Here is a 17,521-nt window from a genome sequence, read left to right as displayed (position 1 = left end):
GGAGGAGGATTAGAGTGGTCCATTCAGAAGCATCCATTCTCTTCTGGGCGACTCACTAGAGTGGGGGGGACTTCATCTTAACCATGGAATCAATGCAGTCATTCTGCCAGGACAAATGTGATGAGAGGGGTGTGGAGGGGGCTTCGACTGCCACTTTTGTTTTTGTGCGGTAAATGGCACTGCCTGAAGCAACATCTGTGCATCTCCAGCTGCACAGAGAGACGATCCGGAGGGGGGGGAGGAGAAGGGACTTCCTGGAACCACGCTTAACTCCTCGGCCGGTTTCAAATATAGAAGATTCCACTCTCTGAATATTCACGACTTAGCTTTTAAGTCGTTTAATTCAAGATTAGCCTTACTTAATACCTTCCAGAGCTTTTAACACGCTCGGAGGTAGAATTCCGTTGGGGTGATTATTCATCTGCCGTGCATGAAGAGGGCCTTGATATCTAACCGGTTGTGAGGCTGTCCACCACGTGTCCGCAGGTGGCTGGTAAGGCCTCTATGTGCACAAAATCTCTTGCCACAAGTCGGAGGAAGACAGGTGTGGGCATCCCTGTTGTAGCATTTGCAGCTCTGGCTTGGCGGAGTGCTCGCTTCCCTCGTGCCGCAGGGGTCCTTCTGCCCTCAGATGTCTGGCAGCCGTGGTGGATCGGCGGGTCGATCGGTCTTGTGCCAGGGTTTCCCACGAGGCGGTGCCGATTGCCAGGGACTTGAAGGAGGCTTCCAACGTATCTCTGTATCGCTTCCTTTGCCTCCCGTGCAATGGCTTCCCATAAACTTCTTCTTCAAAAACTTCTGCATGGGAAGTTTTAAAGATGATGTTGGACAACCATTTGAAATGGTAGAAGGTTTCCTGCCTAGGCAGGGGGTTGGACTAGAAGACCTCCAAGGTCCCTTCCAACTCTGCTATTGTATTATTGTATTGTATTGCTTGGGGATGCAATAGTGTGGCACCGGGATGGTGAACCTATGCCACAGGTGGCACATGCAGCCTTCTTTGCGGGCACGCAAGATGTCATCCAGCTCAGCTCCACCGCGCATGCCATGCACCTCCCACTGGCCAGCTGATTTTCGGGTCTCTGCTTTTCAGGAGATGCATGCGCATGTATGCATACAGGGAGGGAGCAAGGGGGGTGCGGCGCTCCCCTGCGCCCCGTTTTTTGGTTTCAGGAGGCTCCAGAGAAGCCCTGGTAGATTTTGAGCTTTGTCGCATGACTTATTCCACACGTTGGTCAGCCACCTGCCCAAGACAGAGCGTTTTCATTGAATAGCTTCCGGAGCTTTTCACATGCTCAGAGGTAGAATTCCAGTTGGGAATAATAAACCCTCGAGGCCCAAGGAGTGAGGACGAGCAGGATCAAAGCAAAAGGTGGACTTGGTCAAAGTGACATCTCTTTTTTCCCCCTTTCTTCTCTTTCTCAATCTTTTTCCCTCTCTCTCTCTCTCTCTCTCTGTGCAGGTGACACTTTCCAGATGGAGAGAGAGTCTCCGGAAGATCGGTAAAGCTACCTTGAGAATTGCAAGTTCTCCACCCTCAACGGAGACCCTCCGAAGCATCCATCTTCTTATCGGGCAGCCTATGGATAAACCGTGCAACTTTGGACCTCATCTAAATACGTTTTTCTGCGCTGTTATTTATTCCGTCGCTCTCCTTTGGAGGGAAGCACTGAATGATGGCTCCATGTGACCTGCTTTCTGGGCAGAAAACTCGGGACGAAAAAGCCCAAATGACTTACCTTTCTTTTTTTGCACCGAGGAAATTATTCCACGCCCACTCGCGCCATTAGCTACCCCTCTTGGGAATGCAGGAATGGCCAGAAGAGGAAGTGTGGCTTTGGAGAGCAGCCCTACTAAGGAGAAGGAGTCGGAAGAAAGTGAAGTTGAGGGGAGAAGAGACGGAGACTTCCAGTTAGGAGAAAACAGCCTGGTTGGGAATATGGACTGCTGGACCTTGTCTTCTTCCCAGGAGATGCTGGAGGACGAAGAACTTTTGAGGGAGCTGAAGGACTATCAACACCTTTTGAATGAAGGCGAGCAAGGTTTTGATTTTGGCGAACTTCAAGAGCTTGAACGTGCAGGAGAGTCCAACGCTACACATCCCCTGTCTGGTGAGTAACACAGGAAATTAGGGACCCAAATCTCAGGTGAGGTTATTTGGAGTTATATCTGAATTGGAGTAGAGTTTTTGCACATTCAGAGAAGATGACGGATAAGAGTTTCAATGGTTCAAAGCAGGAAAAAACTATTCTTGTGTCTAGTTATTCTGGTGTGCAGTGCTCTTTAGCATCGTTTTGAGGGTAGGAGTTGAAACAATTTATGTCCAGGATGCGAGGGGTCTGTAGATATTTTCACAGCCCTCTTTTTGACTCGTGCAGTGTCCAGGTCCTCAATGGAAGGCAGGTTGGTAGCCATTGTTTTTTCTGCAATTCTGATTATCCTCTGAAGTCTGTGTCTGTCTTGTTTGGTTGCAGAACCAAACCAGACAGTTATGGAAGAGCAGATGACAGACTCAATAAATATCAACTTTTGATACATCTTTCATTTGGGGTTATTCGCTTTGAACAAAATGTAATGTTTTGATTTGTGTGTCAGCATTCCAAATAGCACCCAAAAGTAAATCAGAGTCCAAGGCAAAGTATTGCTCAAAGTTCCAATTTATTAAGAGAGCCATGTTGGCACATCTGTGGAAAACCCGAATCTGAAAGTTTCCCGGTTTTCCCCACCCAGTTGAAAGTTCAAGATCTTTCCCCCACACCCACAAGTCCATCCCATGGTCCAATCTCCCACTGCCACGCTGGCAATTCCACCCATCCACTTCCAGTCAGGTGCAGAGGTGCAGAGACAAAGGATAAGCTTGGGCTTCTAGAAAGGAATGTTTTATTTTGACAACAACACATTCTACTCCTTACTATTCCCCCTCCCAATTACCCCACTAATGAAACAGCATAGTAAAATAATAGAGGAGTGTAGCAGGCCAAAGATCCTAAAAGGAATATGACTGCAGGGTTGACATTGTGTTGGCCACGCTGAACTATAAGGTTAAAAAGATGGGTTGGAATGGGTTGACAATTAGGACAAGGTGAGATCGATCTTCTAATATTATGTCCTTTCCCAGGTTTAGAGGAGAAAGGAAGTCCCAAGGATCTTGGCATGAGGTCTTACTTGCAACTAGAGAGAAGGCATAAAGAAGACAGCTCTGAACCTGAGAAGTCCAGAGGGACGTGGGACTTTGGCAGCCAGGATGATGTCCATCCTGAACTTTCTTTTGAAGGCCAGTATGGTTCAGACTTCAGTCCCAGTCCTGAGATCCTTCAAGACCCCCACGCTTTGTATAAATGCAGCTTTGCCTCCGATAATGTGGACAACGGACTCTCTGAAAGCTCCAACCTCAGCCCTTCTCCCTGTGGTCCTCCTCCCATGTGCACCCAGCTGGAAATTGAACCTCAAATTCTGGGTGAGGATGGTCTGGACTTCCCTGAAGATTGCAAGTTCTCCTGGGAGTCAGGAAGAAACCTGGGAAGTCACGGGGGCAGTTCTCTAGCAAGTTCCTTACCGTACAATCAACGACTCTTGGATTTCCAATCGCTAGAAGACCTTCAGAATTCTCCCAGCATTGATGCCGAGACTTGTCCAGAGTTATCCTGGATGGAGAACTTGGGACAACCTCTTGAGAAAGAACCTCCAGAGGAGGTCGCTCCAGCCATCCACCAGCCCGCTTTCAACCACAACGAGGATTCGAGAGGGACAACGCAGATGTCTCACACCTCCAAACAAGTTGGTAGCCAACTGGAGAAACGAACTCGCAAGTTGAAAGCAGATGTACCCCATGGGCTGTGGTCGAAAGGTCCAAGGCAGTCCAGATCTTTGAGCCCTCAACGAAGGACCAGCCAAAAAAAATCTGGACATCTTGCTTTGAAAGAACCGGACCGAGAGATTCGGTCAAACTCTGGGACGAGAGAAGTCACACAATACGGCCGAGGGAAACTCAACTACCCATTACCAGATCTGTCCAAAGTTGAACCCCGAGTCAAGTTTCCCAGAGACCCCCAAAGCTACCGGCCACCTCAAGGAAAGTCTTCTCCAGCTTTCCGGAAAGAGGGTAGGAAGCCAGTCATCTTCAAATCCCCTGCTGAGATTGTCCGAGAGGTGCTGATGAGCAGCGGAGAAGGATCTCCCCATAAGTGTCCAACGCCTGCTATCTCTATTATTCCTGAGGAGCTGAAGTCCCCCAGACAGGCTACGGAGCTGGTGCATCAGCTTCAGGTAACGTCTCCTGGATGCATTCTGAAAATTCTCTTCCCGAACAAATTCTCGACTTGCAAGCGCAATCGGGCCCCCCAAATGGGTGTTGCTAAGTGAAGAATTGCTGAAGTGGGTTTTGCCCCAGTTTTACAACTTGTCTTGGCACGTTTGAGAAGCGAGTCACACACTGCAGCTGTGAAGCGAGTCACACAGTTGTTAATTGAACCTGCCATTTGACCATTAGAAGAATTAGAATAGATCATTGGAATAACACGATTTGGTTACCAAAAGCTTTCGTACGTCTCTTCCCCTGTTGTCACAAAATTCGTATTAACACAAGTAGTTTGAATCAGATATTTTTATACATATTCACCATCATCATACCTCTGTTTTCATTTGACTATAATTGTTTAAACGTCCTTCATCATAAAATGTACCAAGATTTAAAACCTGACTACCTACTGGCATTTCATTGGTTATTTCTAATATCCTCCAATAACACTGAATCCTTATGGCCTATTCTGGCTAAACATTTTTCGGTGCTGTGGTGACTTTCAACGGCCACTAAAACACAACCGTTGTAAGTTAGGGTCCGCCTGAATTCCTCCAGGCGAAATTTTCTCCCACTTAGCAGAGAAGCATTAGGGAGAGGGGGGGGAAAAAACCTTCTGCCTGCCGGAGAGACTTTTCAATTTGCAGAAATGTGTTTTATTATGATTAGGATGGTTCTTCTCGCTGGTCTGGAGGTTTGCTCATCCATGTGAGTGCGGGCTTCCTCTCCGAAGCCATCAATGAAAAAAAATCTAGGCCACTAGCCAAAAGCAAGCTGCTTAATGCACCCGCTGCATGTCTGCATCAATCTAACTGGAGAGAGGTCACAACCTGCACGCATTAGACACATTTCCCCTCTTTGTGTAGTGTGTGTGTTCCCCTCCCCCCCCTTTGTATGTGCCTCCTTCAAGGTTAAAACACCATTCGTAGTTATTCAGCCCTTGGCTTCTAGTATCCGGTTCGAACGTATACAGGGAGCTCTTAAGACAACAGTGAATAGGACAGGACAGTAGTAGAGTAGAGTAAAATAGAATAGGAGTAGAACAGAGTAGAATAGAGAATAGAATAGAAAATGGAATAGAATAGAATTAGAGTAGAGTAGAAAAGGAGTAGAGTAGTAGAATAGAGGAATGAAACATAGAATAGAATATAGAATAGAACAGAATAGAATAGAATGGAGTAGAGTAAGTAGAGTAGAGTAGAAAAGGAGTAGAGTAGAACAGAGTAGAATGGAGAATGAAATATAGAATAGGAGTAGAGTAAGAGTAGAGTAGAATAGAATAGAATGAAACAGTATAGAATATAGAATAGAATAGAATAGAATAGGAGTAGAGTAGAGTAGAGTAGAAAAGGAGTAGAATAGAACAGAGTAGAATAGAGAATGAAATATAGTATAGAATAGAAGAATAGAATAGAATAGAGAGTACAGTAGAGTAGAGTAGAAATAATAGAATAGAATAGAATAGAATAGAATAGAATTCTTTATTGGCCAAGTGTGATTGGACACACAAGGAATTTGCAGGAGCTTCTCGGCCTTTTGGCTAAGATCAAGTGTAGTATCTTTGGTGCAGATGCTCTCAGTGTACCCTTCAATGTTACAATGACTTAGGGCCGTTTTTCACACTTAACGACCTTTGCAGCATCCCCATGATCATGGGATCAAGATTCAGATGTTTGGCCACTGACTCATACTTATGACCATGTGCTCTGTGCCATATACAGATCACACACCCTCAAAGCACTTCCTATTCCAGAAGGGGCGTGTAATTGAAATACTGTGTTCTCTTCATCATTTCTTTTTAGGAAGACTACCACAGACTTCTAACCAAGTACGCCGAAGCTGAGAATACCATCGACCGGTTGCGGCTGAGTGCCAAGGTACCAGATAGTATGGAACTATCATATTATCCAAGTCTTTCCTGTAACCTTTGCTTCTGATGCTTTGTGGGTGCCAGATTCTCCTAATGAAACACCTTATGAACTAACCTGCTTGGGGAACAGGTAGTAGCTGATCATAGAGTACAGGTTGTGTCTGATGTATAAGTCTAAGTGCAATTGCCCTTCCTTCCTTCCTTCCTTCCTTCCTTCCTTCCTTCCTTCCTTCCTTCCTTCCTTCCTTCCTTCCTTCCTTCCTTCCTTCCTTCCTTCCTTCCTTCCTTCCTTGCCCAGTAGCTAGAATGCAGTATTGACTCAGCCTTCCATCCTTCTGAGGTGGGTCAAATGAGGACCAAGATTGTTGGGGGGCAAGAGGCTGATTCTGTAAACCACTTAGAGAGTGCTGTAAAGCACTATAAAGTGGTATATAAGTCTAAGTGCAATTGATATTCCTTCCTTCCTTCCTTCCTTCCTTGCCCAGTGGCTAGAATGCAGTATTGCAGGCTAACTCTGCCTACTGCCAGCAGTTCGATCCTGACCGGATCAAGGTTGACTCAGCCTTCCATCCTTCTGAGGTGGGTCAAATGAGGACCAAGATTGTTGGGGGGCAAGAGGCTGATTCTGTAAACCACTTAGGCTGTAAAGCACTGTGAAGTAGGATATATATCAAAGGACTAAGTGCTAGTCCTTCCTTCCTTCCTTCCTTCCTTCCTTCCTTCCTTCCTTCCTTCCTTCCGTAGTGGTGCAGTGGAGAGAACGCAGGATTGCAGGCTGACTCTGCCCACCGCCAGGAGTTCAATCCTGACGGTCTGAAGGTTGACTCAGCCGTCCATCCTTCCAAGGTTGCTAAAATGAGGACCCAGATTGTTGGGGGGCAAGAGGCTGACTCTGTAAACTGCTTAGAGAGGGCTGTAAAAGCATTATGAAGCGGTATATAAGTGCTATTTCTATTCAGATTCTGATTTTCCCTCTTATTACTGCTTTATTATTATATAAAGACCCCTGCTTCCGATCCATTTCTTTTTTTAAAAATCCCAGCTTTTACTTCATTTCAAAAGTAGAATTCAGATTAGTCTTCTCTTCGTGGTTGCTTTTTGAAAATAACTGTAAGTCAGAACTCTTCGCGGTTCAAAGGTTTGCCAATACAATGAGATCTGTATTTAAGGCTGAATTTTGCTCTACCATTCTGCGAAGAATTTATCTTCAGGAAGTCCTTAGGGCTGTTGAAAAGAAGAAAAGAGAATTGTGCTTTTCAAGGGGAGAGAAGGAAGCGCGGGTGTTTCTTTATTAAGATGACTCAGCCAGTTTCGCCTTGAACAGGAAGTGCAAAGAGGAGGGGGGAATTGAAAACATGCCCCCTAAGAACGCATTTGCAACTGGCTGTTCTCTGCGCATCGACTTCCTGCGTCTCCAAATTGTGACAGATTCTTCCCCACTTCCTGTGTTTCCCACAGAGGCATAGAATCAAGTATTAGCACCGCTTTATAAAAACCCTAGTAAGACTTACAAGTGGAACATTGCAACCAATGTTGGTCATCACGTTATCAAAAAGATGATGAAACATTGGGGGAGGGGAGGATTTTCTCCCTTCCTTGGCAAAATAAATTTTGGATTCCATTGTGGCCGTACATGCTGGTCTTTTAGTCACTTTTTATAATTGATTAGCTGATTAGCCGGTGTTGCCCGAGTATTTATTTACCCCAACCCTCCCTTCCATTAACGTTGCCGCCATTTCTAATGTTGGATTTTCCCCCCCTTACCCGAGGGAGCCCCCTGGTGGAGCACTGTGAAGCCGTTACCGTCCACAGCGCTGTACAGTAGAAGCCATTTTATGGCAGTACGGTAGAAGCCATTTGAAGGCACAACAGGCTGTATCTTAACAGAACACACAACCCGAGGGTTGACTTACCCCCACAGTATTTGTTTCCAGAGAGTAAATCATTTGTGTACCAAGTTTGGTTGAAATTGCTCAAGGCGTTCCAGAGTTATGCTGGAATACACATACACAGGCAGGCAGGCAGGCAGACAGACAGACAGACAGATGATAGATGATAGATAGATAGATAGATAGATAGATAGATAGATAGATAGATGATAGATAGATAGATAGATAGATAGATGATAGATAGATAGATAGATAGATAGATAGATAGATAGATAGATAGATGATAGATAGATAGATAGATGATAGAAGAGAGGAGAGATTATATACAGATAGATAGATAGATAGATAGATAGATAGATAGATGATAGATAGATAGATAGATAGATGATAGATAGATAGATAGATAGATAGATAGATAGATAGATAGATGATAGATAGATAGATGATAGATAGATAGATAGATGATAGATAGATAGATGATAGATAGATAGATAGATGATAGATAGATAGATAGATAGATAGATAGATAGATAGATAGATAAATAGATAAGAGAGGAGAGATTATATATACAGATAGATAGACAGATAGACAGATGATAGATAGATAGATAGATAGATAGATAGATGATAGATAGATAGATAGATAGATAGATAGATAGATAGATAGATAGATGATAAATAGATGATAGACAGATAGATGACAGATAGATAGATGATAGATAGATGATAGATAGATAGATAGATAGATAGATAGATAGATAGATGATAGATAGATAGATGATAGATAGATAGATGATAGATAAATAGATAGGAGAGAGGAGAGATTATATATACAGATAGATATACAGATAGATTTATAGATAGATAGATTGATAAAAAAAGAGAAGCATTATCTTTGGAGCTCATCCTCTGCACAGTCATTGTTTTACAAATTCTTGTCCTATTTCCCCATCCTTTGCTGAAAAAAATCTAGGTTTTCCTTGTTTGTTGGGGGGGGGTAAAGGTTCTGTCCCCCCATGATGCTCTCATGCAGTCACAATGCTTAGTTTATGGAGACATCTCAGGAGGTTTGAAGGACAGCTGGCTGTGGCAACTGAGGATGTGGGCCTGTTTCAGATTTCCCGTTCTAGCTGCTAGAACATAAGCAGGAGAAAAAGGCTTAGAATTTGCCTCCACTCGTGTGATTTCGGAGGGCGATGACAGTTGGGGACCAAAGAAAGCAGGTAAAGATTGCAGCCATTTATAAAATCCAGGCTTCCAAGCTTGAAGCGTAATTGAAACACAAATTAAAGGAGCAAAGGGAAGGTCCATATTTTCAGCCCGAAAGTGAATGGATTTGGAGGTAAAACCCAGCAGAATCCATGTGAGTCTGGAATAACAGTTGGAAGGGACCTTGGAGGTCTTCTAGTCCAACCCCATACCTAGGCAGGAAACCCTACACCATTTCAGACAAATGATTGTCCAACATCTTAAAAACTTCCAGTGTTGAAGCATTTACAACTTCTGGAGGCAAGTTGTTCCACTGGTTAATTGTTCGCACTGTCAGGAAATTTCTCCTTTAGTTCTAAGTTGCTTCTCTCCTTGATTAGTTTTCACCCATTGCTTCTTGTCCTGCCTTCAGATGCTTTGGAGAATAACTTCACTCCCTCTTCTTTGTGGCAACCCCTGAGATATTGGAAGACTGCTACCCTAGTCCTTCTTTTCATTAAAGTAGACATACCCAGTTCCTGCAACCGTTCTTTATATGTTTTAGCCTCCAGTCCCCTAATCCTCTTTGTTGCTCTTCTCTGCCCTCTTTCTAGAGTCTCAACATCTTTTTTACATCGTGGTGACCAAAACTGGACGCTGTATTCCAAGTGTGGCCTTACTAAGGCATTATAAAGTGGTATCAACCCTTCACATGATCTTGATTCTATCCCTCTGTTAATGCAGCCTAGGACTGTGTTGGCTTTTTTGGCAGCTGCTGCACACGGATGGCTCCTATTTAAATGGTTGTCCACTAGGACTCCAAGATCCCTCTCACAGTTCCTCCTCTTGAGCAAGATAGAACTGTTCTTCTCATTACCCCCCCCCCTTTCCCTTTCAGGTACGTTTATACAGTGACCCTCCGAAGCCCAGCCAAGCTGCTGAAATGGGGAGAATATCCGAGGCATCCAAAGTGGTCACATTCAGCATCCCTCAAATCAGATCCGCTGAGATCACCACGCGGTCCAGCCACGCATCCATGAGTGGTCAAGGTGAAGGTAAGCTTGAGACGTTTGCACCTTGTCTTCCTTCATCTGGAAAGAAACGGCATTGCCAGTAGGAGCAACAGCTGTCAGGCAATTCATTGGAGAGCCTCTCCAATGCTCAACTCCAGTCGTACCTGGTTTAGGGTGTGGCTGGGAATTCATAGACTAGAGTGAGAAGGAGAACAAACTCCCTCAAAAGAAGCTGGAGCAAAGCATTTCTCTCAACAACCACCAAGAACACTCCCAGCTGCAGTGAGGTAGTCGTATATAAATAGGGAGGGAAATCCACTCCTTTCTAGCACTGATGAGTGGGTCTAGTTGGGTCATGAAATGTCCGCAAGAAAACCACTAAGCCGAGAGAGCCTCAAGGATCCTACACTCTTCCTCCTCCTTCTTTTCCTCCTCTGCCTCTTTCCCCCCCCCTTCCATAAAGCCCACTTCCTTTTAGCTTTGATGATGTTACCTAGTTGGGTCATGAAACATTGCAAGAAAATCACCAGGCTCAGAGAGCACCAAGGATCCTACGCTCCTCTTCCTCCTCCTCTTCCTCCTTCTCCTCTTCTTTCTCCTTTCTTCTCTCCTCCACAAAGCCCACTCCCTTCTAGAACTGGGTCATGAAACGTCTGCAGGAAAGCTCAGAGAGCGACAAAGATCCTACACTCCTCTTCCTCCTCCTTTTCCTCTTCCTCCTCTTCTTTTCCCCTTCTCCTCCCCTCCACAAAGCCCACTCCCTTCTAGCACTGATGATGTTACCTAGCTGGGTCATGAAACGTCTGCAAGAAAGCCACCAAGCTCAGAGGGCACCAAGGACCTCACATTCCTCTATTGTTTGCCAATAAATCAATGATCACGCCCCGAAGGTATTACCCTCCATGAATTGAGCTGAATTTTAAGCAGGATTTATAATTTTTGGTGTTGCAGGATTTCCCAGGCCACAGGTTCAACACTCATCCGTGAGCAATCCCACAGGCATCGCTTCTTCCGAAACAGATCGTCCTGTTTCCAGCCAAACACCTTTCTTGGGAGATCAACTGACACGATTGTTAGCTGTCCAAGCAAGTAAATTTCAGACCCAGGCAAGGTTTTATTTTTTGTATTTCCAACTAGCTGATAACCCGGATATTTATTTACCTTAATCCTGTATTAGACAGGAAAAGCCCTGATTTCAGCGACAATTAAATTAGTTACAAATGTTTTCACCAGAAGGCATACATTTGTCCTCAAAAATAATCAAAGCCTTGTTGAAAATGCCCAGACCAAACGTAATTTCTACTGTTGGATTTCCCCCCTTACCAGAGGGAGCTCCCTTGTGGAGTACTGTAGGAGTGGTTACCGTGGCAACTCCAGTACAGTAGAAGCCATTTTTCATAAGTTTAATTCATTCCTCATTTTCTTTTAGATGGAATTCTTGGAGGATTTAATTCAAACCGATCGACTGGAGGCCACGGACCAGCTGAAGGTAACACAATTCTTCCTCCTCGTCTTAAGTTGACCCCAGGTAGTCCTCGACGTACAACAATTCAGTTAGTGACTGTTTGAAGTTACAACCGCACTGAAAAACCGTTATTCACACTTAACGACCATTGCCGCATCCCCATGGTCATGTGATTCAGATGATTGGCCGCTGACTCGTAATTATAACAGCCAGATGATTCACTTAACAAATGCAGTGATAACTGTAGCAAGAAAGATCGTAAAATGGGGCAAAGCTCACTTGACCAACGTCTCCCTTAGCAACAGAAATGTTGGGCACAGTTTTGGTTGTAAGTCAAGAAGTACCTGTATAACTTTACACCCTGTCTTTTTTCTGCCCAAAATATTTTAGCAAAGGTTGGACTACAAGACCCCCAAGATCCCTTCCAACACTGTTGTGGTTGTTGTTGTTAAGTCCTGATTCTTCCAGTCCGATACCGAGACCCCGGAGTTCTCCCAAATCAATTCCAGTCGTATTTCTCCTCCCCCTTCCCCAAATTTTTTCTTATTTCTTGCTGACCTTTCGATCTTCTGCCTTTGAATTATTTCAAATAATTCCAGACTTATTTCAAAAAAAGCCCAGAAAGAAGAAATTGGTCTTTGGGAGGCCAAAGGGAATTGTGTTTCCTTCTGCACAAACACAATGTAGCTGTCAGGGTTCTGACAGATGGCCTAATTAAAGCATGAGCCTCGAGCCAAGCTTCAAAAGAAATCCAGTTATTTATTAGGAGCAACACCATCAGCATGTACCCAAGTGAAGCCAGCTCTGAGGATGACCCTATTCTTCCCCCCTCCCAGGGTGTGTCCTAAATTACATTCTGCAATGGAACACTTTTGCGGGCTGTAGAGATCACACCCCTCCAGCTGTTGCAGGTAACCTAGGATACAGCCTTGAGAAAGGTAGGCATGGGACGTGCTTCTGCAGTCCTGCTCCGTCAGTTTCCCCCCCTCCCTCTTGCCTATGGCAACTCGAGAGCAGGTCAGGGATGCTTTGCGAGTTTACGGCAACTTCTCAACAGTAGAATCAGAGAAGACGCTCCTATGGCCATAAACACAATGCAGGTAATCCTCGACTTATGGCCACAATGGAGCCTAACATTTCTGTTGCTCAGTGAGGCAATGGTTAGGTGAGTTTTGCTCCAGTTTATGATGTTTTTGCCACCGTTGCTAAGCGAATGACTGCAATTGTTACGTGAATCTGGCTGTCCCATTGACGTCGTAAGTATGAGTCCAGTTGCCAAACGTCCGAATCACATGGTCCCCGGGGATGCTGCAACGGTGTTAAGTATGAAAAATGCCCTCCTATTCATTTTTGTTCAATGTCATTGTAACTTTGAACAGTCACTAAAAGAACCGTGGTAAGTTGAGGTTTCCTTCTGCTTATTCCTCTTCCAATCTTCCTGTCTTGGTAGGGCTTTGCAAGACTGAAGGAAGCTCAGGAAGCCTTGGAACAAGCTTATCTGCAGGCTCGGAATAAGTACCAGCAGTTGAATCCCAACGGAGCTATGGAGCGTCTAGGAGAATTTGACCTCAATCGGTATGTAGACAACCACCACCCAGGTTAAAAAAGAGGTTCAGATATGCTAAGCTTGTCGGCTGGAAAGCTGACAGCCAGGTTTGAGTCCCGAGTGCCACGTGACAGGGCGAGCTCCCACTACTTACCTCAACTCCTGCACACTTAGAGGTTCGAAAGCATGCAAGTGCGAGTAGATAAATAGGTACCACTTTGGCGGATGGTAACTGTGTTCTTTGCACAGGGGTGGGATTCAAATAATTTAACAACCGGTTCTCTGCCCTAATGACCGTCCGGGTAGGCGTGGCTCAGGGGGGGGGATGTCATTTGACTGGGTGGGCATGGCCAACTCAGCGTCACTCACGTTGATGGGCGCTTTACCTTAGCAGTTACAAGGGTTAATCGGAGATGCAGTTTCTGTAAACAGGGCCACAAAGATGAGGCTAGAAACCACACCAGGATGTTTCTAGTTGGTATTGTACATTTATTCAACTATTCTTATGAATATAAAGAAGTGAAATGAATCCAGAGGAATCAGTTATCTGTGTGTGCTTTCTGGATTCGATTTTTCTGCAACAAACTCCGGCACTTTTTTTAAATGACTTTTATACCTGGGGCTATTAAAAGCATCAAGGGAGCAGCTCGCCAGGAATGTGTATCCAACTCGACAAATCAAAGATCTGAGGATTGTGGCTTGATGTTTCTCAGAGCAGTGGAAGGCAACATCTTCCATCTGGGGCTGCGTTTGGAGGGCATGAAAGAGAAAATCGAGCAGTCTACGTGGAAGCAACAAGTTGGAGCAGAGATTTCTCCACGAAGCGTCCCATCCCATCCCGGCTTCCCAGTCCATCTTTCTGAGGAACAGATGGGGACCCCAACACCTTCCCTTCATGCTCCGGTGCCAGCTATCTGCATACCGTATCCGGAGGTAAAATCATGATTATTTAGAAGAGGTTCTTTTTCTGAGGGAGTGATGGAAATAGTCTGTCCAGGGAAGATTTCAATGGCAGCAGGACTTGCTGTCCTTTACCATCCTCTGGAGTCCATTTAAGCTCATGCCGACTGCTTTGGTGACTCCATCCAGCCACCACCTTCTCTGCCGTCCCCTTCTTCTTTTGCCCTCCATCGTTCCCAGCATGAGGCTCTTCTCCAGGGAGTCCTTCCTTCTCATTAGGTGGCCAAAGTCTTTGAGTTTCCTCTTCAGGATCTGGCCTTCTGAAGAGCAGTCAGGGTGGATCTCCTCTAGGACTGACCGGTTTGATCACCTTGCAGTCCAAGGGACTCGCAGGAGTCTTCTCCAGCACCATCATTCAAAGGCCTCCATTCTTTGGCGCTCAGCCTTCCTCATGGTCCAACTTTCACAGATACATACTTTCACCTATGCATACATGCATGCATAATTCATAAATGACCTTTATAACTCTTAAATAATCATCACATTTTTTAAAAAAGGTTTTCATGTTGGGGCAATATCGTGAAGTGGTTTCTTTTCAACTCAATTGGTTTTTTTCCCATTTGCTCCTCAGGCTTCCACCCCCAAGAAGAACCTCACTCAAGTCCAGCTGGAAGGGGACTTGAGTTCCATCAGTGATGGGGCTGGTGAAGAAGAAGATGATGAGTTCCTGGAGCTGCCCCAACCTTGCAAGCCTCAAGAGGAAGAGGAGATGGATTACCTTCTAGACCAGTAAGACCGGCCTTCAAGTTCATGTCCAACCATGGGGGAAAAAGGAAGCCCAAACTGTGAAAGGGAGGGATTCCTCTAAGCTTCACCCACTTTCACTCCTGAGTTCACTCATTCTGACTTGCCACCATCATATCTGGGTGTTGCCACCTGATCTTGAGGTCATCCAAGCTTCATGGCAGGATGAAAGAAAAGACTCTTTCCACTGCCCTGGGTACTATTGAGAGTAGATCAGATTTTATTTTATTTAGTTTGTCGAACAGGTACAAGATAACAGGTATAAGTATAAACATGGACATGAACAAAGGAAATGGGGACAAATCAATGGGGACAGTAGGACAGGGATGGAAGGTACGCTGGTGCGCTTATGCACGCCCTCTTTACGGACCTCTTGGAAATGGGGTGAGGTCCACAGTAGACAGTTTGAGGTTGAAGCTGTGGGGGCTTGAGGATGTAACAATGGAGTCAGGTAGAGCATTCCAGGCGTTGACCACTCTGTGGCTGAAGTCGTATTTTCTGCAATCGAGTTTGGAGCGGTTGACCTTGAGTTTGTATCTATTGTTTGCCCCTGTATTATTGAGGTTGAAAGCTGAAGTAGTCATTGATAAGTAGGACGTTGTAGCAGACAATTTATGTACTATGCTTAGTTCAGACCTTAGGCAGCGTAGTTCCAGTTGTCAAGCCCAAGATTTCGAGCCTGGTGGCATAAGGGATTCTATTGTGAGCAGAGGAGTGGAGGACTCTTCTCGTGAAATACCTCTGGACTTTGCTCATTTGTATTAATGTCTGATGTGCAGTATGGATTCCAGGCAGACGAGCTGTATTCGAGGATTGGTCTGGCAAAGGTTTTGTATGCCTTAGTTTGCAGTACAATGTTACCGGAGAAGAACACTTCGCAAAATAGGTTAACAACTCTTAATGCCTTTTGGGCAATGCTGTTACAATGGGCTCTGGGGCTTAGATCTTTTGAGATGAATTCTCCTAGGTCCTTGACAGAGTGAGGGCCGTCTATAAGGACGTATCTGCCCAGCTTGTATTTGGCGTTCTGATTTTTGTTGCCAATGTGTAAGACAGAGCATTTGTTAGATGGGAGAAGTTGAAAGCAAAAGTACGGAAATCTTATTTGATACTCCAGATATGTGAGGCTTTCTGTCCCAACTCAGCTTTCCCCTTTGCATTCCAAGGTGCAGCAGCTTCAGATCTTTGCCAGAGGCCTTGAGTCACAAACACAACGCAGAAGAACTGGGCTGTAAAACTACGGCGGCGGCTGGGACCAAGGGTGGCTCCCTGCAGAAGACATCTGCAGCTAATAAAATCCCTCCTGCCTCCAAGTAAGTCCACGAAAAAAACAAAACATTCCGAGCTACTTCATTTTCTTGGAAGATTCAAGACCAACCTTAACAGGGCCAAGAAACGTTTATTTTCTGGACTCTCCCTACGGTTCTGAGTTTCATAAGAAATAGAATAACAGAAAAGCAGAGTTGGAAGGGACCTTGGAGGTCTTCTAGTCCAATCCCCTGCACAAGCAGGAGATCTTATTCCATCCCAGACAAATGGCTATCCAACATCTTCTTAAAGACTTCCAGTGTTGGAGCATACCCAACTTCTGGAGGCAAGTCGTTCCACTGATTAATTGTTCTCACTCTCAGGAAATTTGTCCTTAGTTCTACGTTGCTTCTCTCCTTGGTGTGTGGGTGTAAGAGAGAAGGAGGGAGAAGGGAAAGAGGGAGATAAATAGACAGACAGACAGACAGACAGACAGACACATACACAGAGAGAGAGAGTTTGTTGGTTTTCCTGTGTTTTTTCCATATATGGAAAGACCCTGGAAAGACCTAAATTCATTTTGGGCTTCTGAAATTTGGGCAGGCGAGGTATAAAGGACCTCAGAGGAGGAGAAGGAAGGTGGAAATTAGAATAATTCTAGGCCATCAAACAGAAACAGAAAAACAGAGTTGGAAGGGACCTTGGAGGTCTTCTAGTCCAACCCCCTGCACAAGCAGGAGATCTTATCCCATCCCAGACAAAGAGTTATCCAACCTCTTCTTAAAGACTTCTTTAAAAACCCCAGTGTTGGGGCATTCACAACTTCTGGAGGCAGGTTGTTCCACTGATTAATTGTTCTCACTGTCAGGAAATTCCTCCTTAGTTCTAAGTTGCTTCTCTCCTTGATTAGTTTCCACCCATTGCTTCTTGTCCTGCCTTCAGGTGCTTTGGAGAATAGCTTGACTCCCTCTTCTTTGGGGCAGCCCCTCAAATATTGGAAGACTGCTATCATATCATCCCTAATCCTTCTTTTCACACACACTTCTTCGTTGGCAGCCATTGGATGTTGAAAGATGATCATGTTGACCCCCTTCTCCTTTTATTCACCCCCTCTTTGCATCACCTCTAGTCCTTCTTTTCGTTAAACCAGACATGCCCCATTCCTGCAACCATTCTTTATAGTTCCCAGTTTAAGCCACGCACGCGAAACCACGGACCCACAGAAGAAACGGACATCCACGGAAGAAAGACACCCCCCCCCCCAAAAAAAGAGAGCATATTTTAGCATGTGAGGGGCTTAA

The 17,521-nt window shown here is 45.0% G+C and overlaps 1 protein-coding gene across 1 annotated transcript in view; it reads left to right on the top strand.

Moving 5' to 3' along the window:
* AKNA (AT-hook transcription factor) overlaps positions 1–17,521 on the top strand; it is a 53,384-nt gene that overhangs the window by 8,800 nt on the left and 27,063 nt on the right. Inside the window, exons 2-11 of the mRNA XM_081967340.1 lie at positions 1,463–2,111; positions 3,119–4,266; positions 6,100–6,174; positions 10,143–10,299; positions 11,209–11,363; positions 11,687–11,746; positions 13,173–13,297; positions 13,982–14,201; positions 14,800–14,957; positions 16,139–16,285. Of these exons, the coding sequence (XP_081823466.1) occupies positions 1,814–2,111; positions 3,119–4,266; positions 6,100–6,174; positions 10,143–10,299; positions 11,209–11,363; positions 11,687–11,746; positions 13,173–13,297; positions 13,982–14,201; positions 14,800–14,957; positions 16,139–16,285 (2,543 nt within the window). The 5' untranslated portion in view covers positions 1,463–1,813. The remainder of the gene's footprint in view (positions 1–1,462; positions 2,112–3,118; positions 4,267–6,099; positions 6,175–10,142; positions 10,300–11,208; positions 11,364–11,686; positions 11,747–13,172; positions 13,298–13,981; positions 14,202–14,799; positions 14,958–16,138; positions 16,286–17,521) is intronic.

Source organism: Natrix helvetica (genome assembly GCF_964273705.1).
Source record: "Natrix helvetica genome assembly, chromosome: 15".
NCBI classification, from domain to species: Eukaryota; Metazoa; Chordata; class Lepidosauria; order Squamata; family Natricidae; genus Natrix; species Natrix helvetica.
The sequence above is the reverse complement of the archived record's forward strand: the minus strand, read 5'-3'. Positions and strand labels throughout refer to the sequence as shown.